The 26,020-nt window shown below is 41.5% G+C and overlaps 3 protein-coding genes across 4 annotated transcripts in view; 2 read left to right on the forward strand and 1 right to left on the reverse strand.

Annotated features, from left to right (window-relative positions):
• The window catches only part of lima1b (LIM domain and actin binding 1b), a 70,493-nt gene extending 55,918 nt beyond the window's left edge, over nucleotides 1-14,575 (forward strand). Inside the window, exon 12 of the mRNA XM_056734739.1 lies at nucleotides 14,359-14,575. Coding sequence (XP_056590717.1) covers nucleotides 14,359-14,455 — 97 coding nt within the window. The 3' untranslated portion in view covers nucleotides 14,456-14,575. The remainder of the gene's footprint in view (nucleotides 1-14,358) is intronic.
• A 196-nt stretch (nucleotides 14,576-14,771) lies between these two features.
• Nucleotides 14,772-17,107, forward strand: igfbp6a (insulin-like growth factor binding protein 6a). The gene is made up of 4 exons (XM_056734740.1): nucleotides 14,772-15,608; nucleotides 16,343-16,377; nucleotides 16,609-16,728; nucleotides 16,890-17,107. The coding sequence occupies exons 1-4, from the start codon at nucleotides 15,278-15,280 to the stop codon at nucleotides 17,001-17,003; spliced, it is 600 nt and encodes a 199-aa protein (XP_056590718.1). The 5' UTR covers nucleotides 14,772-15,277; the 3' UTR covers nucleotides 17,004-17,107.
• A 1,556-nt stretch (nucleotides 17,108-18,663) lies between these two features.
• LOC130410568 (uncharacterized) lies at nucleotides 18,664-24,464 on the reverse strand. Of its 2 annotated transcripts, XM_056735307.1 has the most exons (5): nucleotides 24,324-24,464; nucleotides 23,651-23,771; nucleotides 22,515-22,670; nucleotides 21,673-21,762; nucleotides 18,664-19,409 (listed from the first exon to the last, which is right to left on the reverse strand). In XM_056735307.1, exons 2-5 carry the CDS (start codon nucleotides 23,750-23,752, stop codon nucleotides 19,074-19,076), a joined length of 684 nt encoding a protein of 227 aa, XP_056591285.1. In that variant the 5' UTR covers nucleotides 23,753-23,771; nucleotides 24,324-24,464; the 3' UTR covers nucleotides 18,664-19,073. The 2 variants fall into 2 exon arrangements, with proteins under 2 accessions (XP_056591285.1, XP_056591284.1); XM_056735306.1 differs by lacking the exons at nucleotides 23,651-23,771; nucleotides 24,324-24,464 and adding an exon at nucleotides 22,766-22,946.
• Nucleotides 24,465-26,020: the final 1,556 nt, after the last annotated feature.

Consider the following 26,020-nt stretch of genomic DNA (forward strand, 5'->3'; position numbering starts at 1 on the left):
GTTATTCATTGTTCTGAGTTCTGAGGAAATAAAAGTGTACAGAAGCTCTATGTCGTTTTCAGACGCTTCAGTATTTTTATCATTAATTGAAAACATATTGTGGAGGTAATAGATGAACACGCAGTCATGCAGAGAGAGTGACAGCGCTAGTGCTAATCAGAATGAATGGCAGGGAAACATATTAAGTTATTCTTACTTATTAATGATTCAGCAGTTGATTGTGACATTTATTTCATGGACTGTGGCTGTTGTTGTCACTTTGAAATATAAATGTTGCAGATTGACCGATTAATGTGATATTCATTTGAATAACAATAACTTGTGTTTATGCTTTTCTGCATATTCTTTATTTATTTTAGTAATGTATACAATATGTGGTGATTAGAGTGTGGCTCTCTCTATATATATCCTCATTGGAGGCGGAGCCCCCCTAATATTGAAAACCTAGAATCGCCCCTGCCCTACGGTAAACCCTATGACAAAATGTCCCCACAAAGATGGCAATATCTAAATCCTTGTGGGGAAATTGTTTGGTCCTCATGAGGAAATAAGCTTATGTGGCAGCACGAGGAAGTGAAGGTGTGGGGATTGACATTTGGGATAGCCAATCAGCGACCAGTGCTGGCTATTTAGATGAGGTTGGCAGCAGCCTGTAATACGTCACATCCGGATCTTTCCCTGTGGGTGTTTGTGTGCGGTAGTTGCAGGTATGTGCTGTTAAGCATGTCGCAGCCTTCTCTTCCTTAATTGCTGTTTCTCGGTATTGACAAATTGTTTGTTGCATCCTAGCCTGTCCTTTTCGTCCGGTATGTCGCACATGTTGCTATGGTGGATTTATTGACGGCTCTAAATTCAGGTATGTAAACATATTTGATAGTTAACTCATTGAGGCTTACCATTGGCGAGGGGTTTAAATGTGTAGTCCCTGTACTCCAGTTTAGCAACGGGGCGGGTGAAGACTGTGTGTCCTGACCTGTGAATTGTGTGCGGTTAATTGACGTGGTTTGGTAAGTCACTAACAGATGATTTGGGGAAAATCCTAGCGGGTAATGGTTATTTGTAATAACAATGTGTATTCATGTCACAGGATCCTCCCTTTTCTTTTTATGGAGTCATCTCATTTCTCCCTTTGCTTCCCTTTTGTCATCTCATTTCTCCCTTTGGTTCCCTTTTGTTGTCCTGGACTGATGAATTCTACAGTGGGTTGTTTTGCCGTTAAAGCTACTGCTATTGAACACTCGGTGCGGTGATTGCTGCCTCTGGATCTTTCCCGCTAAGGTTACGTTAAAGCTACTGCTATTGAACACTCGGCGCGGTGATTGCTGCCTCTGGATCTTTCCCGCTAAGGTTACATTAAAGCTACTGCTATTGAACACTCTGCGCGGTGATTGTTGCCTCTGGATCTTTCCCGCTAAGGTTACGTTAAAGCTACTGCTATTGTACAGTCGGCGCAGTGATTGTTGCCTCTGGATCTTTCCCGCTAAGGTTACGTTAAAGCTACTGCTATTGAACACTTGGCGCGGCGATCGCTGCCTTTGCGTTTTTGTCGCTAAGCTAAGGCTAAGTTAAAGTTATTGATACTGAACCCCCGGCGCTGTGGTCACTGTCTCTGGTTTAGGGAAGCTTTACAGTGGCTTCCTCGTCCACTGACCACCTGCCATGCCTTATTGGTCCTCGTAACTGTGGTTGTTGTGAGTTTAATTATTGCTATTTGTTTTTGTTTTACTTGGTGTACAATATAACACAATATAACTTTCTTTTTGTTTCTTATCTTTTTCTTATTTAGTTTTCAATTTATTGAATGCCTAGTCTTTGTTTTCCTTTGTTTATTACTTTTTCAGGAGCTGGGGTCCCACGGGTGAAAGGTCTCTAGTGGTTGGTGCTACAAGGTTTGCCGTGGTGTGACACTTGTGATGTGTGTGATTGTGGGATCTGAACTCACGGGCAGTGTGTGCTTTAGTACAATCAGTACGGTCGATCTTCCCTGTGGTGGATACCCCAGCCCTGTGTAAATGTGTATTTAATTTCCTTATGTGATTATTGTGCTTCATGTCTTTATTTGTGGTTTATTGATTTATTTTCTTTATGCTACGGTGTGCGTGGCCCATTAAATCGGGCTGCTGGTAGTGGCCGGTTTTGCCCAAGCTGAGCTATTTTTATTGTCTTTTATACAAATGTCAATGTAATAAAACTCATTGTTTTACTGGATACCCATGTTCTCGGCCTACCTTAATTTATGAAGAGAACGAATCTGTGTGATCTTAGCTTGTGGGGTTTACTTTTAGTTCCTGGGTTTAACCCTCCCGGGTGGCGTAGTCTGATCTTGAAGGGATAGATGAACTGGTTCATTTGTGAACCGGCCCCATCATCGCCCCGCCACACTTATAAATCATACAGAATTAACTTTTTTGAAACAGAGCAGGAAGTTTTGTGTGATTGTTAGGTTTAGGGGTAGGGAATATGATATACAGTTTGTACAGTATAAAACCATTGTGTCTTCGGAATGTCCCCATAAAACATGGAAATCCAACATGTGTGTGCATGTGTCTGTGCGTGTTCTATGCATATGGGTGTGTATGAACCTCTGTATTCTGTGTGTGTTCAATTCTGTTGATTTACGTTGTATAACTTTAATGTTTTTCATGGACACCTGCTTTGTAACAATGAAAATTGTAAAAAGCGCTATATAAATAAATTTGACAGCATTTTATAGAACACTTTTTCTGCATAAATGCATATTTTCCTGAATGCCTTTAGCCATAGTTTGTTCAGTGGCGTAACTACAGACAGTGCAGGCAGTGCAGCAGCACTTGGGCCCATGTGGCCAAAGGGGTACCCAGCGCATGCAGAACTTGCCAACACCCTGGTGACGAAGTGACTATGTAAATATAAATCTTAATAACATATAAGTAGTGCTGAGATTCTTCGCACCAGTGAATAAATACATACATTTTATCTTTTGACAACCATTTCTAAGGTCCGGGTTTTTATCGATCCTCGTGGATTTTTTTTCTCATTACAACCGAAGGTGTTCATCAGTGATTGTATATGAAGAGCAAGAAAATGTTTGTCTGCATCTTGTTTTGTGCTTTTACCCGAAAAAAGAGCTCGATAAGAAGACTTTGTGCACGAGTGCCAGGAGAGAACTAATAACAGTGGCAACGAGTACTCACCATGATTTCAAAACAACACAGGATAGATCAGCTGTTATCTAACAAGGACCAATCAATTTCTTTACAAATGACGAGGTTTCTTTCTTTAAGGTAGGCTCCTGTCAGCTTTTAGGCTTGGTTCGATATGCAGAACAAAGTGAGACCAAGAACCCACTCCCTGCAAGTGACCAAGTGCTGTGCCTTACCACGGCTAAAGGGGGGATAGCTCTACTCAAAGTTAACCCTCGGAAAGCTGCTGGACCAGACAACATTCCTGGAAGGGTACTCGGAGGATGTGCTGACCAATTGGCAAATGTTCTTACTGACATCTTCAACATGTCTCTGAGGAGTGTCGTCGTTCCCACCTGCTTTAAGGCCAACACCATCGTCCCAGTGCCGAAGAAGTCATGTGCAATTCATGTAGTCTGTGTGTTAATGCCTTAAGTTGTATGGCACCTCGGTCCTGGGGTAATGTTGTTTCTTTTCACTGTATACTGCACTGTATATTGATTGACGTCAGTTTTGCCTCATATCAGATCAACAGGCGGAGCAGTAAGATTAATTTTTGCAAATTTAGAAGGGAGGGTTAAAGTGGGTTAAAGTGTGCATGAGTAAACCTCGGTCCTTGTTAGATGATCTTTGTTTACTTGTAATTCCCACAATGACAAGATTATGACAACAATTCAAATACAATTTATTATAAAAGTATGCAATCGCAAGTAGCATTCCTGGGAAAGAGGTTTTAGTATGACTAATAAAACCAATATTCAAGTATAACGCACTAAACAGTGATAAGGAACCAAAACTAATTATGCATTTAAATGGAGAAAATAACCTTGGACGAAACCAGACGCAACCAGGAGAGCCAGTACTTAGATGTTTGTTAACACAACACTGCTGCACCTTGACATGCGTAGCTTGAATAAGTTACCTAAGCTATACAGTAGATAAAACAATCAATCTCAAGAAGAGCTGTGAAAACTTCAAAGAAACAAACACATTATAGCGTAATCTCAACTCAACTCAACTTTATTTATATAGTGCTTTTTACAATTTTCATTGTTACAAAGCAGCTGTAATGAGACACATTGAATACAAGAAAAACAACTAAAGGCATATACCTGTAAAAACAAGAAAAAGGTGGAAACAACAGAAGACAGACATACAAATGCTCCACACACACAATATGCATACATACTTACACACATTGACATAGATGCACACACGCAAACACACTCGCACACACGCACAGTGAAAGCACACATTAGAGATGAAGGAGAGAGAACCACAGGTAAAATATTAAACAGACTATAAATTCTTATATGCAATATTAATTATATTTAACTTCTAAATTCTAAAGCAGCCCCCCCCCGGCCAGGCAAATAGTGCAAAACAATATGCAAACGGTGGCAAGGAACCCAAAACTCCAATCGAGAAAAAAAACCTCAAGAGAACCCAGGCCCAACCAGGGGATTCCAGTTCCCCTCTGGCAAAAGCTGCTGCCTCTGCATAAGCTCAACAGTGCTTGCACAACAAGGCTAAATAAAAAATAAATAAACTTACGAATAAGGTTGCCCCTTGGCCCTTGATCGACTTTGTGGTTGTTTCATCTGACCTACGGCCGTATGTCTTGGACACTCGGGTGAAGAGAGGGGCGGAGCTTTCAACTGATCACCACCTGGTGGTGAGTTGGATCCGATGGCAGGGGAGGAAGCTGGACAGACTTGGCAGACCCAAACGTACTGTGAAGGTCTGTTGGGAACGTTTGGCCGAATCCCCTGTCAGAGAGATCTTCAACTTCCACCTCCGGCAGAGCTTCGACCAGATCCCGAGGTAGTCTGGAGATATTGAGTCCGAGTGGACCATGTTCTCCACCTCCATAGTTGACGCAGCCACTCGGAGCTGTGGCTACAAGGCCATAATAACGCTGTTTACAGTGGGCAGCTGTTGACTTCGACCGGGGATGTCATTGGGCGGTGGAAGGAATACTTTGAGGATCTCCTCAATCCCGCCGTCATGTCTTCCATTGAGGAAGCAGAGGCTGAGGGCTCGGAGGGGGACTCGTCAATCAACCGGGCTGAAGTCACCAAGGTAGTCAAGAAACTCCTCGGTGGCAGGGCACCGGGGGTGGATGATATCCGCTCTGAGTACCTCAACTCTCTGGATGTTACATTTACATTACATTTAGACATTTGGCAGACGCTTTTTTGTCCAAAGCGACTTACATTGCATTATCCTATACATTTTACTTAGGTATTTGCAATCCCCTGGGATCGAACCCACAACCTTGCGTTGTTAGCGCAATGCTCTTACCACTGCGCTACAGGAAAGTGTGGTGGGGCTGTCTTGGCTGACACGCCTCTGCAGCATCGCGTAGTGGTCGGGGACAGTGCCCTTGGACTGGCAGACCGGAGTGGTGGTCCCTCTTTTTAAGAAGGTGGACCGGAGGGTGTGCTCCAACTATCGGGGATCACACTTCTCAGCCTCCCCGGGAAAGTCTATGCCAGGGTACTGGAGAGGAGAATCCGGCCGATGGGAGAACGTCAGATTCAGGAGGAACAGTGTTGTTTTCGTCCCGGTCTTGGAACGCTGGACCAGCTCTATACCCTCTCCAGGGTGCTGGAGGTTTCATGGGAGTTTGCCCATCCAATCCACATGTGTTTTGTGGATTTGGAGAAGGCATTCGACTGTGTCCCTCGTGGCATCTTGTGGAGGGTGCTCCGGGAGTATGGGATTCGGGACCCTTTCCTAAGGGCTATCCGGTCCCTGTACGACCGGAGCAGGAGCTTGGTTCGCATTGCCGGCAGTAAGTCAGACTTGTTTCCGGTGCATGTTGGACTCCGGCAGGGCTGCCCATTGTCGCCGGTTCTGTTCATAATTTTTGTGGACAGAATTTCTAGGCGCATTCAGGTCCAGAGGGCGTCGGGTTTGGGGACCACATGATTTCATCTCTGCTCTTTGCGGATGATGTCGTCATGCTGGCCCCATCAGACCAGGACCTTCAGCATGCACTGGGACGGTTTGCAGCCGAGTGTGAAGCGGCTGGGATGAGAATCAGTGGGAAAAGGGTGGCTTGCACACTTCAGGTAGGTGGAGAGTTCCTGCCTCAAGGAAAGTAGTTCAAGTATCTGGGTGTCTTGTTCACGAGTGAGGAAAGGATGGAACGGGAGATTGACAGACGGGTCGGTGCAGCTTCTGCAGTAATGCGGTCGCTGTACCGGTCTGTCGTGGTGAAAGGACAAGATCCCGGATACAGACGGCCAAAATGAGCTTTCTCCGCAGGGTGGCCGGGCGATCCCTTAGAGATAGGGTGAGAAGCTCGGTCACTCTGGAGGAGCTCAGAGTAGATCCGCTGCTGCTCCACATCGAGAGGGGCCAGCTGAGGTGGCTCGGGCATCTTTTCCGGATGCCCCCTGGACGCCTTCCCGGGAAGGTGTTCCGGGCATGTCCCACCCCGGGGAAGACCTTGGACATGCTGGAGGGACTATTTCTCCTGGCTGGCCTGCGAACGGCTCGGTGTCCCCCTGGAAGAGCTGGAGGAAGTTTCTAGGGTGAGGGAAGTCTGGGCATTCCTGCTTAGACTGCTGCCCCCGCGACCCGGCCCCGGATAAGCGGAAGAAAATGGATGGATGGATGGATGGATACGTTAAATTATAGATTTAAGATTATCATTAACAATCTAATAGCATTTGAAGTGTTGTAGAAAAATCGTGTCAAGTTGCCGCGTCGTTTATCCAGCTCTATCATCTCAGCTCTTGTCAAGTCAACGCTTCCCATTCTCAGCTCTGCCATCAGGTCTTGGCATGAACTGCATCTTGCGGTAACCTTGGAACAAAAGACAAGACTGGCTGAGAGTATAGTACTGTTCTGCACTCTTTGATGCAACAAGTACATCATTGGTTGTTGGATGTGTTCCTGGTTCCGGTTGATCTAAATAATGCAGCCTAAATCCCTTAGGATTAATATTATGGAAGTGTAGTGTATGCAAGATTAAAAAGATGAGTCTTTAGTCTAGATTTCAGCTGACAGAGTGTGTCTGCCTCCAGGACATTGCAGGGAAGAATATTCCTAGTTTAGGCGCTAGATAAGAAAAGGATCTACTACCTGCACTTGATTTTGAAATTCTAGGTATTACTAACTGAAAGGACGCCTGAGAGCGTAATGCACGTGGAGGATTGTGATACAATAGAAGTTCATTCAAATACTGTGACGCGAGACCATGTTGGGGTTTATAGGTAATAAGCAAGATCTTAAAGTTGATGCAATGCTTTATAGGTAACCAGTGCAAGGTTGACAGAACCGGGGTTATATGCTCATACTTTTTTAACTCGAGCTGCCGCGTTTTGAACCAGTTGCAGTTTTTGTAATAGGCCTACAGGGCAACCACCTAAAAGTGCATTACAGTAATCTAGTCTTGATGTCATGAATGCATGAATTAATTTCTCTGCATCTGACAGTGACAGCATATGACGTAGTTTAGATATATTCTTAAAATGGAAAAATGCAATTTTACAGGCGTAGGCTACATGGCTCTCAAATGACAGATTGCTATTGAATACAACGGCAAGATTCTTAGCTGACGACGAGGATTTTATGTAGCATCCGTCTATAGTTAAGCAGTATTCTTGGTTGTTATGTATGGCGGTTTTTAGTCCAGTAAGTAACACTTCTGTTTTGTCCGAGTTCAGTAGTAAAAAATTGTTACTCATCCAGTTTTTTAAATCAACTATGCATTCCTTTATTCGATGGAACTGCTGGGTTTCATGAGGCTTCGAGGAAATATAAAGTTGAGTGTCATCAGCATAACAGTGAAAGCTAATTCCGTGTCGCTTTATTATATCTCCTAGAGGTAGCATATATAATGAGAAGAGCCGAGGCCACAAGACTGAGCCCTGTGGTACACCGTACTGGACTTGCCATTTGCAGGTACTTTAGATATAACAGGTAAATTCGATATAGGCCTGTAATTCCCTAGTACAGTCATCTACCTAGCAGGAGCTAATAGCTAAATCTTCAAGCTTTGATATGTGTATATGTATTACAGTTCCATAACAGTCCAATATGAATTCCTCAACCTTGCCAGAGTGGCTGATCCAGTAAGCAAAGATGACTGAATTAATATTTAATCTATTTTAAATTAGTTATTCATATTAATTCAACTTTAAATCAATGTTCTTTACTATCTGGGAAAGGTTTATTTTGTTTCAGTGTTCAGTTTATTGTGTTTCTGTATAGTGATGCCTGTAGCCTCATGCAAAACCAGATACAATTGTGGTTGTTACTGTTGCTATAAAAACGCATAATCCCCAGACCAAGGATGTGAACAGCTATGAGTTATCTCAACAGTAATTACAAAGTCGTCCCTTTAAGACTCAGATCTGATGCACTTTGTATTTTAACAATGTCAAGGGTCTTCTTCTTCTTGTTTATTGGCAAACAGGACCTAACAGTGCATGCCTGTGTTTGCTTGTCCTCATATTTATACATATTGCCCTGCTCTATTGGTGTGCACGTTTCTCATTCCTCTGATTAGTTTTTCAGTATATACCCTTTGTTTTAGATATACCCTTTGCTACTATAGAAGAGGCCAATGAAATTTGGCGAATGAAATTTGCATGCCGGTCTCCGCCCCCGGATATCCGGTATAAAAGGATGACGGCGTGCAGCATTCATTTAGCTTTTGTTCTGAAGAGCCTGAGAGCCTCTCACGACTACAGCAGAGGACGATACGTGTTGTGGCATAAGGGTCAAAACGTCTCCCTCCATCAGGGAACTGAGGTTACAAACTTAATCAAGATGTTCCCTTTCTGTTGGTCTCTCGACGTTGTGTCGAGCCGACAGATGGGCTTCCTATTGAAAACGCCACAACGCTGTATCGTGTCACAATCTCTAGTGAAGCGACGGTAACAGGCCTGGGCGTCTCAGCACGAGGCTTCCGCGAAACCTTAACCTTCCAGTGTGATGGTCAGGGGGTCCCAGTGCTTTCTTGGAGAAAGATGGGTACAGCCCTGACCGGTAACCTATCATGGACGGAGGCCTTAGCTCTATACTGGCATTAGGCCACCCGGATCGGGTTCACACCGGGTGAGCGCGACTTCCTTAATTAGGGATGCGCTGCAGAGGCCACTTCCTACCTAGGGGGAGGAATACAGTGGATAGAGATATGGTCTCGCCCTTGGGGGAGATCGCATGGAACATGCGGACTGAGTAGTTCACCGCGAGGTGGAGGTCCACCTAGGGGAATTCTTGGGTTACCAGGAGTGAGAACCATCTCATGAGGATACATCAGACGGAACAGCCCACAGAGGGGGTTTTACAGACGTCCGGTAGCACTAAGTCCGGTTAGAGCTATCTGTTCTGCCCAGCCGAACCCCAGGGGGTGCTTGCTTAGTGGTGGATGGAATGCCTGTTCTTAGCCATGTGATTGGGTAAGAAGGGAGGTGGATGGGATGGCTATTCTTAACCAAGTGGTTGGGTAAGGAGAGAGGTAGATAGCACAATGACTCAGCCTGCTGGAGGGTGGGGAGGTGCTTTCGCAGGCATACGCCCCGCCGGATGCCAGTCCGACATGTCGCCACGCAGGACAGGGGCTGACACCGGGTTTACGCGAAGGTCGTAAAACCTTGCGAAGGCGTTAAGGTGCTTGTTCAGGGTAAGCAGATCTATAATGAGGCTCGACCCGCCAATTCTCTTGGGAACGATGAAGTACGGGCTGTTAAACCCGCTGAACATCTTGGCTTGAGGGATGAACTCGATGCCTGTTTCGCCAGAAGGGTGGCAACCTCTGCTCAAAGTATGGAGGCTTCCCTGCATCTGACAGAGGTGGAGAGGATGCCCAGGAACTTGGGAGGGTTTCTGGCAGACTGGATCGAGTAGCCAAGACGGACGGTCCTCAGTTGCCACCAAGTAAGTGTGGGCAGCTCTGAAGCTCCCAGGGACTGAACAGGGGGACAACTGTGACGGTCTCCTTCACCCTTCGCACGGGGGTGGTTTGTCGGCTGGTGGAGCTAACCACGTCTCGGGGGGGGGGAGCCCGGAGGGAAGTTTGGCTCCGCCGACTTACCTGCCTGGCGGAACACCTGCACGCACTGTCGTTTGAGAGTGGTGGCTGCTGTCGTGCGTGTTCGACCTCACGCCCCGCCAAGACGTGAGGTTGTATTGCCGAGCACAGTCCAGTGGAGTGTGGGGTCGGCGGCAAAGTACACCCTGGGAGAACGGAAAAAAATATTTGTGAGTAAGTGGGTGCCAGGCCCTGGTGAGGAGACAGGAACCGTCCCGTACCGACCGATCAGACATGTGGCTGTGAATGTCGGGCCCGAAGTTCTTCTCCCTTGGGTCTTCCCATCAGTGTCACTTCTTGCGAGAACGTTGCTGACAGGATGGAGGTTTCCCCCTCAACTTCCGCTTTCGGGTTGCCATCTGTGCTGGGCGCACAGGAACCGGAGCCGATGTCGAAGGGGTCCTGGGCTGCTGGGAAGCAGACGTCGCGCAAGATCTTGGAGGCTTTTGGGCGGCTGAGTCGTGGCGCGGTTAAATGTGGCTAAACACCTCGGTCTGCTTCTTAACTGCTGAGCTAAGTCCTCGACGTTGTCACCAAACAGCCCTAACAGGACATTCTCTGTGTCACTCATCTGCGCAAGGTTCAGCCAGAGGTTTCTCTTCTGGACCACTAGCGTCGACATCGTCTGACCCAGGGCCCGTGCCGTCACCTTGGTCGCCCGTAGAGCGAGGTCAGTGGCGGTACGGAGATCCTGCATTATACCCAAGTCGGCCTTACCCTTCTGGAGCTCTCTTAACGCCTTGGCCTGGTGGACCTGCAGGATGGCCATGGCGTGAAGAGAGGAGGCAGCCTGGTCCGCGGCAGCGTGAGCCTTCGACACCAGTGATGCCGAAGTCTTACAGGCTTTGGACGGTAGGCGTGGCCGATTCCTCCAGGTGGCAGCCATCTGCGGGCACAGGTGCACCCCAACCGCATGTTCCACCTGGGGGATATAGACGTAGCCTTTGGCTGCCCCACCATCAAGGGAAGTGAGGACGCTGGACTGGAGCGAGCTGTGAGTGGAGCGCTCCAAGTCTTACACAACTCCTCATGCATCTCCGGGAAAAATGGCACCAGGGGTGGGCGCGGTTTGGCACCGCGCTCCGACCACAGGAACTACGTATCCAACCGCGAGCGTTCCAGTGTGGGCAAGATGTGTCGATGAAAGCTGCTTCAGCGTGCTGGACGCCCAGACACCTGATGTAACTATCGTGTCCGTCCCCCTCCTCGATGAGGGTGCTGTCCCCAATGAACAGCGGGAGATGCCGCGCTGGAGAATGCTCAGTCCTTAAAAGGACTTTTTTGAAAAATCTCTTACACCTCTGGAACCGCCGAGACGCCCAGGGGAAGGTCGCTGCAGGTTGGGACGATTCGCTGCTCTACGTCGTAGATCCGGAAATGTAGTCTTTAGCTTTTTTGTAATCATGAGCGATGGCTATGAAGAACAAAAGATAAATGAATGCTGCACGGCGTCTTTCTTTAATACCGGATATCCGGGGGTGGAGACCGGCATGCAAATTTCATTCGCCAAATTTCATTGGCCTCTTCTATAGTAGTCAGAGTTAATTGGTTCTCAAGAGCGAACCCCATCTGTCGGCTCGACACAACGTCGAGAGACCGACAGAAAGGGAAATGTTGTTCACCATTCACGGTGTCCAAGGCTGAGGACGAGGCAGATCTCCAGTTTTCTGAAGATTCCCAGCTCACCCCTGTCCTTTTGGAACCAGCTCTCCACATGGATTCCATCACTGCTTTGAAACTCCCTACTCCATCTTAAATTCTCTCTCTGGATAACCTGAGCCACAACACTACACAGTTTCCCATCCAGGGTCTTCCAGCCATTCCTCTCCAGAAGGCACTTTCTATAGTCTACTTCAGGAATTCGAACCACTCTTCAACCACGACAAGACAGCAACAGACCCCAAGTCAACTTTAGAGTTTCCCCCAGAGTCTGCTCCACATTTTCCCATTGAGTCTGCCCTAGAGCTGTCCAGCGAACCGTTACCTTCACATCCCAACAATCTCCTCATCACCTGAGAACTAAATTATAAAGTGTGCATACCCACGGATTTAATTGTAGTGTGCATATGCAAAAATCCCCAGGAACGTTCCTATATATTGAGACGAGTCACCCGTTGCGCAATCAGCGTCGCCATGGAGACGGGGGAAAACAATGAGACACACCTGCCGGTCGTTAAAGGCACAATCCCAACAGCTATAAAAGCTGTCGGTATTCTGAGGAAAGGTGAGCTTTATCTCCACAATCTTACCGAGCAACGTTCTTACGACTCGTGTTGTTTCCCTCCTAGAAACCGAAGGCTGAAGGACTGACTGAACCACCAGAATCACACTGCGGGCTATAACGCTGACCCGGATGCTACGTTGTCATACTCGTGCACGAGACTCCAAGATGACTGCCACTTTCCCCCGAGGATCAGCTGCACCTTCAACCGGCATCTTTCTGGTGTATTCCCCTGTCTCCTCAAGAGCCTTCCAATAAAAGTACCCTCCGGGGCCATTTATTGTAACCTTTGTGTCCGTGTCGTTGTTCTCCCCGTGACAATATGAAAATGATCTTTGTCGTAGAAAAGTGCTTATAGTGTCATAACAGGGTCTGAGCAGACGTACGCACTTTCGCTTGTCTGAGTGCAGCAGGTTTTGAGAATATAAGCCACTATTGCCACTCATACAGGATTTGGACATTGACATGCTCTCTTTTATATATCAATGATATTAAATTAGACATCGTTAAAAGCCGGATATCTGAAACTGTTTAGCTGCGCACAATTTTAATGACCATTTAAAATTTTGAGATTTCACATCAGAAAAAGAGCGAATGTTTGTTCTATTCATCATACGTACGCGCTTTGAGAAATTATCGTTAAAAGAATTTTAGGACCTTTTTTATGCAACATTTCATTGATGAGACCCCAGGACAATATTGTTGGGTTCCGAGGTTAATCTCCATCATGTTTGTTTTGGTTTCGTGTGTGAGTGTTCGAACACGTGGAGTTCGTGTCTTGGCGCCACGTGTTCGCTGTCTGCGTCTAATTGTTGTCACCTGCCGCTCTCATTACCTCATCATTTACCTCACTACCCACACCTGGTTTCTATCCTACCATCCCCTTTATAAACACCATCACTTCTCACTGTCCCTCATGCTATCGTTGACTTAGGTCACAGTACTGTCTCGTGTTGCTCAACCCAGTCCCGTGCCAGTGGGTTCCCCTGGAGGGTCTTCACGCCTCCACTGCAGACGGGTTTCGCAAGTCTTCGACGTGGTTGACGCTGCCGTACACTGGGACTTACCCCAGTTGGCCTTGCAGTCAACAAACTCTAACAGAAGCTTCGTCTGCTTCTCTGGCTACTATTATTTTCCCTGTCTGGATTGTGTTCAAGCTCAATAAATATTCTATCACCGCAATTGATTCCTCGTTTTCTGACCAACCCTGACAAATATAAATTTGTACTCTGTTTCTCCCATTGTTGTCTAGTCTCATCTATGCATATGTTTTGAGGAGTTTCTCTTGTATTTATTTCGCTGTTTAATAAATATAGAGTTTATTGTATATCTTGTGTTTCCGATCTGGTTTGGATACACGTATCCCTGACAGACAGTTATAAAGAACTTGGGGAAGTATTTGTATGTCTCTTTTAATTTCCAGCCTCAAATGCATGCTGCAGTCACGACGTACAAGGGAGACTTACAACTAAACAAGGGAAAGAACAACAACAAAAATTATGGGTGTAAATCTAATACCCAAATCCATCGCTTGTTTTGGCTCTATTTAAACAGTATAAATAGCATGCACTCTAGCAGTAGAAATAATAATGACTTGAAACTGCTTGCCAACAAAAATCTTCCATTTGTGAAGATATTGTCTGACAAAATACATACATGGCATGTTTCTCTGGATGTCAGTTAACAATTTTAACAACGTTTTGAGTGAAGGGGAAAGCACTTGTTAATTTTTCCTCATGTCACATAGAAACATCTGTGATATAGCGTTCATTTTTCCTACTTGAGGCGATTAATTATGACACCAATGTGAAGGGGAAATCATTGCAAATCAGCAATCAGCCATGACCTAATGAAAAAGGATTGTGTGCTTTGGTTTAAGGAGGCAAAGATTTTGACACAACTGGAACTTTTTTCTTTTGTTTTAGAGATGCACTGTGCAAAAGCTGGAAGGGGAGATTCATGTGTACAGATGTAGGAAATCGAGAAAGACAGCGAGGACTTCAAACTAGCATACTGAAATAGGTATAATGCCTAAGCTTGAACAATGACAGCTGAATGAATTAAACAAAGGTGTGATGAGTGCTGTTAAATGTCTCATTAAAAAAACTGAGTGACTATGATTTTTTGTTTGCTCTCACATTGTGACTTCAAACTTTGGTCAACTATTGAACTGCACAGTGCTTAAACCCACCAATACATTTTACAAAAGTTGATGCTTTCAATTTCAATTTGTATTTTCATTTATGTAACATTACGCTTAATTAAAATGAGTGTAAGGTTAAACAATACAGTTTTTTAAACCTTTTTTTAGTTCTTTTTCTAGTTCTTTCTTTTTTAGACTTTTTTATGAATAGCTTTGCACAAAGTACAGAAGTTCCATGTGTCATCCTTTAACATCCACCTATAGGCTTAAGCCTAATGATAAAAGCATAAATATCCAAAAGCTATGGATTAAATGGTTATTTAAAACATAATGTAGATCTACACAGTTCATGTGTGCAAAACAGCTGCATATTAATATCACACTAGCTATGGCACAAATATAGAGATAATGATATGGAGCAAACATTAAAAAAATGATATGGTGCAAACATTGAGAAACTCCGCCTCTTTTCTGAATCCCAGCATCTGTTGCTCTCTCAGCCACCCACCCCCACAGCATCTCAGCTCTTTAAAAGCAGCCTATCCTGGATGTTCAGGCAATTTGGATCTAGTTAAGATCCTAAGATAACTCACATTGGCTGATACTCCCTTTTTTATTTGGTTTTTTGAAAGTATTAGAGAGAAGCATAAAATTAAAAAAGAATAAAAGTAAAAGAACCTACCTAAATTCAGTGCACAAAGATGTTTTTTGATTTACTAATTATTTTTGTTCCAGTTCTTTGCTTATTCAGCTCAAACTACTTTGCGTTGGGCTTAGGGAATGGGTGCAAGGAATTGTGTAATGGGTCCTCAGGTAACCTCAAAAGTCAAACAGCTGAACGTGTAACAGGGGATGTGAGCACATCCATTCTGGCATTAGATGAACCCTGTGGGGTTTATACTCTGCCTTGTCCCCATGGTCTTCGCTGTATCCCTCCTCTTGGAGAGCAGGGCCCTCTTCAGGCGCTGCTTCAGGGACGAGGGCTTTGCAAGAACATCAAAAGTACTATTACAGACATATCTCCACCTACAGGTAAGTCTGGTGTTAGTGAAGACTTTAAAAATATTTGATCTTGAGTAAATTAAGTCTGTATGGTAAAAAAACAAGATATTAACTAATCGAAAATGTTCTACTTTTAAAAGCTTATACGTTTTCATTTGAGAGAATTGCTTGCAATTAAGTATAGTATGTCGGGAACTGTTACTGTGAAGAAAGTGGAAAAATAATTTGAAACTCAGATAACTGATTTACAAATGGTGAAATAAATGCACACACCAAATTTAAATATAATTATTAAACAACATTCTATTTGATGTAAACACAACACAGACAAAAGTTTGGGATCATTAACTCATTCTTTATTTATATTTTCTCCGCATTTTAGAATAATAGTAAACTCATCAAAACCATGGAATAACGCAGTTGTAACTAATGGAAATTATGTTGGGACAAAAACCATTAAAAATAAAAAACGCTACATTACATGGACACCTTCAAAGTAGTCAACTTTTCTAGATATTGCTAAATCATTCTCTTTGAATTATATAAGCCAGATTCATGATGTCTAAACCTAGGATGCTTTTTAAACAGTATTAAAGGGAATTTCCATCTATGCTGGACTCTTATTGACTGCTTTTTGTTCAAGTGATCCCAAACTTTTGAACGGGAGTGTACATTTTTTAAACTTTCTATTTTCTATTTTTACACATCTTTCTTTGCTTTACAGCTATAGACCAATAACATAAGAATATTTATCTATGTTTTAGATTACAGACCATCGACAGCTGATAACACGGAAAAGGTAATATTTATGACTAAAGTAAAGCATCTCTTTACTTTTTAAAATTATAGAAAAAGACCGCACATTTAAACAAAAACGGGCAAAACGTAATGTTTACAGTGTTTCATAAAATTTTAAATCTGTATTGCTGTCTAAATTTAAGTTTAATCAGTGACTGTGATTATTACAGTGCACATAAATAAAATGAAGTCTCACCATGATATTTCTCTCATTTATTGCTTAATTCGACAGGGTCCTTGTCGAAAATTGCTAAATACAGTGCTCCAAGGTATTGAGCTGACAGTAATTCATTCAATCCAAGACATCTACATTCCTAACTGTGACAGACATGGGTTCTTTCGGAAAAAACAGGTGTGTATCTCTGGAGTGAATAAGTTGTGATACAGTTAAAGGATTTAAAAAAGACAAGCAAAGACAAGCTCCAGATTTTAGATAGTATATCATCTCAATACTTTTAACATCTTATTGATAATTTATATTTTAAAATGTTCTCTGATTGACTCTTCAAATAGTGTCTTTCATCGCGGGGAATGCAAAGAGGCCACTGCTGGTGTGTTGATGAAAAGGGAGCAAAAATTACGTCTTGTAAAAGAGAAGATGGTACCATCTCTTGTACCAGTACCTGAGATTTGTGGAACAGCACTGGACAACTAATGATAATCAGAATCTGGAATCTGAGTAAGAGCTGAAACAGATTGAAGTACACCAGCATAATGATAATAGATTATTTACCATTCTTTTTACAAGTAAATGTGTGGTCCATTCTGATGCGTAGATTATTTTATTTCTCAGTCTGCCAAAACAGAAACTGTTAAAGTATTTTCCATTAAAAAAAATGCTTCATGCTTATATGTATTCTTTTTCAGATTAATACAAATTCACTGCAAACTTTGCAAGGTCATTGTATATATCTAAATCTAATTAAAACATTTGTACCTTAAATCAAAACAAAGCTGGCATAAATGAAGAGTTTATTTGCAACTGATAACGATCATGACAAAAAAAATTATTGTGTTTTATTGTTTCAGGTATCTAATTTTTTAGTTATTACCTAATAAAAAACAAAACAAATCATCGCCTTGGAATCATAAGTTTCTATATAATGCAGCAGTAGTTTTGAGATATTAAGCTTCAAAGTTTTTGCATTTCATATAGCTAAAATTATATGAGGAACAAATATCCCTTGTACATGAAAAAGACAGAGACCATTAATGTATTCCAAATGAACAATGTGACAATTTTCCGAAATTTTGTAAATGTTTTTTTTTTGAAACAGGTCAAACGCAGATAAAACCTTCTGATTCCAAAAAATCACTTTCAGTTTAGAATTCTAAGGTTATCTGCACAACATTAATTAAAGGAATACCAACTATTTACTTAAAACTTTTGTTAAAACATGAAATTAATGTATAAAAATGTGTAAAAAATTTTCATTTACATGCTTTAATGACATATATTTCATATTTTAGGATGCTTTTTTCTTGTTCAAGTTAAGCATGAAAGTTTATGCTAATTGTTGTATCCATGTTTTGTACACTGAAGGTGGGACAGACCAAATTACTTTTTAGAGATGAGTATGGCTGAAAAAACATAATAATGTTTAATAATGTTTAGTATATAAGAGTCTATTAATATAAAAAAAGAATCTCCTCAACAAACCTTGTGCTGCTCTCGTTGACAAGAGTATCAATAAAACAGTAAACCTTGAGGTTAATATTCCCATCACTGCGGAGTCCGGTCACATGAAAGAGAAAGCTGATCCTGATTGGTCCTCTTGTGTGCATTCAAAGTGCTGATTGGCTCTTGCAGATAGAACCTTATGGCACCAAATTACAATTTTAGGGGCTAAACCGCTTAAGGCTTTGTACACTGAAAAAAATGTTTTGTTGGATTAACTCAATTGAATTATGGACATTGGTTCCACACATTTAGTTTGAGTTCAAACTGTCCTACACATTTATGTTATTTCATTATAATACTATTGAGTTAATCAGATGTATTTTCAAAAAGTAACGTGTACATAGTATTTTAAAATTCTCCTAACATAATTCAATTATGTTAGCCTAACATGACTATTTTAATTTAGATATATGCTGCGATCATGTTAGTTTTGTGCAATTGAATTAGGTTATTCTAACATAATTTTGATAATTTTACTAAAATTTGATTTTATTGGGTTGTTGTATAACATTTTATTTCAAAAACACAAACACCTTCAGTAAAGCCTTTATTTAATCAATTTAACAATGCATCATTTTAATGACATGTCTAAAGAACATTGTGCTTTCAAAAACTTAGCATAAATCATTCTATTTCATAAAATTACTGCTCTCATAAACCTTAAAACTGCAAGAAAACCGGGACCTTAACCTGGGATTTCAAGAAAAAACCTTTCGTTTCAAAAATATTTACAAATTTTTTTATTGTTTAGTGCTAAATTTAAAATAATCTTTGCATACAGTATCTGATCCTTACCCAAACTATAAACAATGTATTTATTATGCTATTTCATCCATATGTCATATAATCAGCTCTATAATCAATCAACTTTTGAGCCAATCCAAAAAAGGGCCACCTTCAGACAAAAAGGGATTAAGAAACAAGAGTCTTAAAAGGGGCTAACCAACGATGAGATCACGGTTTACGCTCTGCAGTGGTGTCTTGCGTGAGAGGACTGCTGGAATTTTTCTGGGATCTCAGGAGTCATTCAAAGGCGGTCCATCGCACTGGTGGAGCTTAGATTTGAAATGTTGGGCCTTGATAGAGAGTTCCCCTCCATCCAACTCCATTATGAGTTTTTGAAGAATTTCAAATGTAAAACGCAACTTTTTGGGGTACTGCAGGTTAAGAGCATAAATTAGACCGAACAACATTGACGTTGCAAAAGCCACACTGTCGAGATCATGAAGCACTGCCACACCCTCTAGCACAATGCCCACATCATGGGCTTCATAGTCAGCAGTGTCCTTTTTCACGAAGATGCCCATGGTGGTCTTCTCAATGGCACTCTGTAAAAGATTTTCTTCCATGTCCTAAAGATTGAAAACAAGAGGAATATGTAGTTAACACATGAACAAGAAATATATGAAAGGTAGTTTTTTTGTATCTTACTAGGCAACTAATTTTTACAAAATGTGTGCTTGTGATGACCTTAATCTACTAGCCTGTCCTAATAAAAGCCATAATCGAATATTACTTAAAGAAAGGGCCATCAAATTATTTTGATTTTCCAAAAAAACAACAAAAATGGAGTTGGTTTTATAACCCAAAACATCTGTGTTGACATCACATATTCCAGTGAACAAATTAGAACATAAGTATCTGTTAAATTTATAATTCAGAAGTTTTACATAACTAATATTGCATATAGGAATTTATAGTCTGTTTAATACGTGACCTGTGTTTCTCTCTTCTTTATCTTAAATGTGTACTTTCACTGTGAGTGTGTGTGTGTGCGCGCGTGTCGATGTGTGTAGTCTATGTTGATGTGTGTCGTGTGTGTATATATTGTGTGTGTGGAGCGTTTGTATGTCTGTCTTTTGTGTTCTCACCTTTTCCTTGTTTTTACAGGTATATGACTTTAATTGTTTTACGTGTAGTCAATATGTCTCATGTACAGCTGCTTTGTAACAGTGAAAATTGTAAAAAGCACTATATAAATAAAGTTGAGTTAAATTTGACACCATCTGTAAAATATTCACCGCCGGTGCCCTATCCTGCTCCTGGAGATCTACTGGACTGGAGATATCTAGTTATCCTAAAGATCTTAATTAGTAAAAAACAGGTGGATTTGATTAGGGTTGGAGCTAAGCATGAGAACTGTGACTTGCTTAATAATGTGGAACAACCTCTTAAATTATGGTTTGCATTTGCCTAAGAGCTGGCAAACTATTGAACAAACCAGTTATCTAAATGAATCAGAGGATTGGTGATGTTGACATTAATATTGAGCGACGATATATGACTACACTATAGTGTAGTGTTTGTGTTTGACAAAAAGGGGCACCGAAATGCAGGAACAATTATGTCATGAAATTGCAAATAAAGCTTATAACACAGCACTTCTTAATTGAATGCTTTACATGACTATTATATAAAAACAACTAGAATCTTAGAAAGGTTTGTTCAATAGTATTCCAGGTCTTAGGCAACTGGAAACCCTAATTAAAGAGGTAGTTCCACATAATTAAGCAAGTCACAGTTTTCATGGAATATGGTGAGGAAGATATTTTCTTAAAAAGGGATAGCTTACACCAGAATTCAAATTGAATGCCCTCTGTGCTTCATATGATCAATGTGAACGGGAGGCCAGATCTCTACGAGCTCTTAAAGCACATATATATTCAACACAAATTGAGTAAATAAACAGCACATTTTAATTTTGGGGTGAACTATCTCTTTAAAGAGGTTTTCCACATCATTAAGCATGTCACAGCTCTCATGCAATATGGTAAGAAAGAAGGCTCCTTTCTCAAGATGAAAAGCATGAAACAATGCAATGTCTTGAAAAAAAAAACATTTAAACAACTAATATTTGGTGAAAATATCACAACACCCTACAGACAACAAAAACACAGCTGATTGCAGAGTCCTTTTTTTATGTTTTTAAATGCTGTGCTGCCAGTCGGCTTACATCACCCGAGAGGTCCTAATGCCGGTGGGAATGTGATCTGGAAAACTGACAGCAATTCATTGTTTTCATCTTTAGAATTCATTGTTTTCATCTTTAGAAAGATCTTTCTTCCTCGCTATATTGCATGAGAACTGTGACTTTATTAATAATGTGGAACAAACTAACAAAGTTAGTTTTCCATTTACCTAAGACCTGGCAAACTATTGAACAAACCTGTCTGAGATTGATTGATATTAATAATCTAAAATTATGTGAGAGAAAATTTTTATTGTACCGAATGTCACTTGCATTAAAATTTGGAATGCAGTGTATAGTGTACTTTTAACTCTTTAACTAGTATAAATTCCAACACTCCTGCAATTTCCTGGATACTCCTCCATATGCAATGCTTAACATCAGAATGTTCACATACCTTTAAACGCCTTTATCAAACACCCTAATTGTAAGCAGTGCAATTAATAATGGCGCTGTGACAGTATAATTAATATTATTTTAAAACTTGATTAAGTAATTAAATGTGAACAAGCACTATTTCTAGTGGATAAATGTAAATGCTAAATGTATGTTGAAGCACATTTGATGACACCATGGTTTTTAGATGTAGTAATGTGTTGCTTGTTGAACACAGTACAGATTCCATCGGTTAAGCTATAACCACTCACCACATACTCCTGAATGAGATCTTTAGGGTCCTCATTAAGATAGATACAGAGTCCTTTGATGGCAAGTTCACGAGCTGCATCAATGTCATCCTTAAAGAAAATTATCCAGAGCAGAAAAAGAAAGGTTAGTAACAGACATTACTCAAAACACAATTAAACAAAAGAGCACAATGTGTCTCATTCACTAAAAGTTAATAAAAATGTATTATGCGTATGGAAAATATGCATGTCATAGTCTAAAAAATACAGATAATAGCTTGATTTTGTTGATTTTAAGTGAAACGTAACGAAATCTAAATGGTGATATTCAGGGATAAAAAAACATTGGGGTGAAAAAGTTGAGGTAGACACAAGCATATACTGACAGAAACTCATTGTTACTGAACTATTACAATGTTGATGTCAAGAGATTATGTGAGCCTGGAGACTGAAGTGTACATAATGACTTTATAAACATTTTGGTTAAGTGTTGGATAATGTACAGGCACCAGGTTGTTATTGGAAGAATAAACCCAGAAAGTGTAATCAGGACTAAAGGTTGAAACGTGAGTGGATTTTCAAACCTCTTCCGTCCCACTCCCACAAAAAAAATCCTGTCCCATCCCAATTCCACGAAAAGACTGGGGGGAAATTTCATCCCAATCCCAAAAGCATGACTCCTATTCCCACACACTCCCATGTTGTGTTTATTTACCAGCTCAAGGTATCTGCCAGTGTTTATGCAATGCTACTTTGGTGGGTGAGGCAGCGCTTGCGTAGCATTAAAGAGTTGAAATGACTTTGGCAATAAACAAAGATATTAGAGGATATGGTAGCAACATCATCATCTTTTGCTCACTTACTTGAACTACAGTTGACATCATCTCTTTCAGCTTTCTGCCTTGTTGGCCTGGTCGCCTTTCAAAAACCTTCAGAAAGCTTTCATAGTGAAGGTCAAGCTGCGACAGAAATTTTGACTGTAGTGGAATCGTTGTGATTCGTTTGAACTCTGCATTAACCTAAAAGCAGAATGTTAACACATAGAAATTAGTTTAAACAATAAGATATGACTCTCTTTCAGACATTCACCCAATTTTGGAAATCCATCACAAACCTCAGTCACATCAAAGAGAGCCGGCCATTTCATCATGAAGTCACTGATCATAGGAGCACAACGAAGCAAGTCATGTCTTCTCAGTGTAAATGTTCTCTGCATTTTAGTTTTAATAGTCTCTCTATTGTCTCTTTTCTTCACATCCGAAAGAAGCTCAACTCTTGCAATCTCCATAGTCTCGTCGTTCTCTTCAGGGGAAAAGGAGGGGCAGTAGTGCACTTCTCCTCTCTTGGGCTTCTTTACATTGTAGGCAGGGCGTTGTTTTCCATCTGGCTTATGCTTTAAAGCATTTACAGTTACTTCAGGACATCCAAGTTTTCGGAGATGTGTGCGATAGTTAGATAATTTTTATTTAAGACTCACTTTCCAACCCCCATGTCCAGTGTTTGAGCCCCTTTCTGCTAAACATGGATGCTTCTTGATGAGTGCCTCTGCCACTTGTTCAACCTCTCTGTCAACGACATAGACCTTGTATTGAACAATTTTTTGGACCAACCCCTCAAGTATATCTGACTTCAGCTTTATATCTGGAATAAGCAGTGTTCCATTTCCTCTAAACACACTATTTGCCTGTTCAAGCTTAAATTCTGCATCATATGAAAAAGGCGGAATGCCAAAGGTTTCAGGCCAAGAAGATCGTGTGGTAGAGGAGAGAGAAGAAGTGGATGCAGAAACTTGGGAATCTCCTTGAGCAAAAGTTGATCTGTTCATTGTGCCAGCTGAAGTAGCATTTAGAGGTGTGAGGGAGTCAGTCACGGTTATTATTTTTATTGTTGCTTTGTCCTGAATTTCATTTATTGAAGTCAAATTCATAAACTGGTTATCAAAAACAACGTCCATGAACTGCAGTCGAAAGGGGTCTTGTAGTTTACATTGACTCCTTACCGCATCCTCTAGTTCAGTCAAAGAATCGGGCAAACCAGAAGGAAAAATAACTCTCTGGCAGCTGCTCTCCCCCAAAATGACTCGAAATACAGCCGATGTCATTATTGTCCAGTGCCTCTGTCTGTATAATTTGGAGAAAAAAAATTGTGAACACACCTGAAATACCTGTTTGGATACAACACCTTTTAATGTGAAATAATTGAAGATCTAAATTACAAATATTGAATATATACAAATGAGGAAATGGGGCGGGCCGGTGACGTGAGTGATAATGAATGTCAGCTGCCCTCGCCCTGCCTTCCTTGTTACACATTGATTCCTGTCTGTACACGATCCGTTCTGCGCATAATGACGTAGTAGAGAACATCACGGTTTCCCTTCACTATTGGTATAACGCATGCGACGAAACACTTTTTTTCGCAGTGAGTGAATGAAAGTCGCGCGGCACAAAGGTGCGCAAGCGTGGAACAGATCGTGCAGTGTCGTAAATCGTTGCAAAACAGAATTATCATTTGCGCATACGCGTTTTCTACCACATCTTTATCTTTATACGCAGGCATCCCAGACGGTGTACCGACAATTCCCATTAATTGCCTATAATCTTTAAGGCTACCAGTCTTATCCAACAGATTCACATTTCAGGTTTGTTTCATAACAATTTTTTATTTCTTACCTTTGAAGCAGACAAATCTTTTTAACGTTACCATCTGCACACGTTCAATACAATAGTCAGCCAAGGGGTATTCATCAGTTAATTCACTGACTTCTACAAGGCTAACTGCTTGAGTAGGGGACTGACTCAGCTCGTAAGCTCTATAGTGATCTCTATACCATCCACAGAGCTGTTTCACAATAAAGAACAACTTTTGATGCAAAACACAAATTTGCTCGATTTTTCCAAATTCAGGTAATCCACCTTCAGATCCATGAACAATGATCATTCCTCCCCTGTAATTGATACCCTTGCTCCAAACATTTTTAGTGATATGAATTTCAGAGAGATGAGGATATCTCTGCCTCACAACTTGAGCCAACTCATCCTTCAAAATATCCACTGGGACTGCAGATCCACTTGACACTTCCAGCTCTGACTTTTCAAGACTTGGAGATGTTAGCTGGTACCCAATCATTAGCTGATGTTTTGTAGCCAGGGAGAATGGAACATTTTTGAAGCATTTGGTATGTCTAATGGCCTGTTTGAAGAAGCTGTGCTTTGCTTCAAACCTGATTGTCCAATATCCCACAAGAGGACCAAACAACCTGATTATTTGAGGGTAGTGCTCCAAGTAGTGGTGTTTGGGCAGCAATCTCTCTTCAGGAAATAACTCCTGGTATCTTTGTCTGTGCTCTGATATTTTACTTTCCAAGTATGCAATGGACTCGTCATTGTGAACTGGGGCAACAACAAGCTCTACAATCTCTTTCAAGTCTAAGAGAATCTGCCATGCAGGCTCGTGTTCAGGAATCTGAGGACCAATTAAAAATGGAAGCAAGCGTATTAAGCTCCAGTTCTCGTGAGCATTGCCTCCTATTGTTTTCCTGCTTGAGAGATGTTGAGGCAAAACATGAGGCTTATTAGTCTTGTCGCTATATTTGTATGGAAAATCCAAAATTGATTTGTTGATTTTATCCAAGGTAATTAACTTTTTTGATATTATCAATGTAAGACACTGTGCAAGCTCAATAGGTACAATTCCCTCAAAAATATCATGGGCAATGTCTGGAGGGTACCCAGTGAGGACATGAAAATGAGAAAGAGCATCAGTCAGAGGGCAAGCTTTTCTCACTCCAAAACAGTTAGTATTACTATCCTTAGCCACCCTTACATGAGCACTGTGGAGCTCTTTTGTTCTGAGACTAAGGGCACCTGTTCTTACCTCTTTTGACTGAATGTCTTGTTTGCTTGCAGTACAAAATCGACAACTATAATGGCCTGAAAAACTTTCATTAAAGCCAGCTAAACCATGAGCTCCTAAATTGTCTGCAGAAACGGTAAGAACAGTTCCCTTCAGTGTTTCCCCTAAAAGCGGTATGAAAATTCCATGTTCTTCCAAGGATTTGAGGTCTTTTAGGAGTGGTTCAAGCACTTTGTTATAGCCATATGTTTTGACATCATCAGTTCTGCATAGTAGGGCCAAATATATAGAGGACAATGATGAATTGGACCCAGGAGGTAGGTTTCTTAGCACCCAATAGACTGCGCAAAGCTTGTGCTTTTTGCGGGATGTTCCCAGTGGGTTGCAGAGCTCAAAATCATCAACATATAAACCCACAAACAGTCTTAGCTCATGACCTGACAAAAAACTGTTTTGTTTCAAATGAAGACCATCTCTAAAAGACTGATATACACCGTCATCCACAGTTTCTTGT

Source organism: Triplophysa dalaica, chromosome 21 (genome assembly GCF_015846415.1).
Source record: "Triplophysa dalaica isolate WHDGS20190420 chromosome 21, ASM1584641v1, whole genome shotgun sequence".
NCBI classification, from domain to species: Eukaryota; Metazoa; Chordata; class Actinopteri; order Cypriniformes; family Nemacheilidae; genus Triplophysa; species Triplophysa dalaica.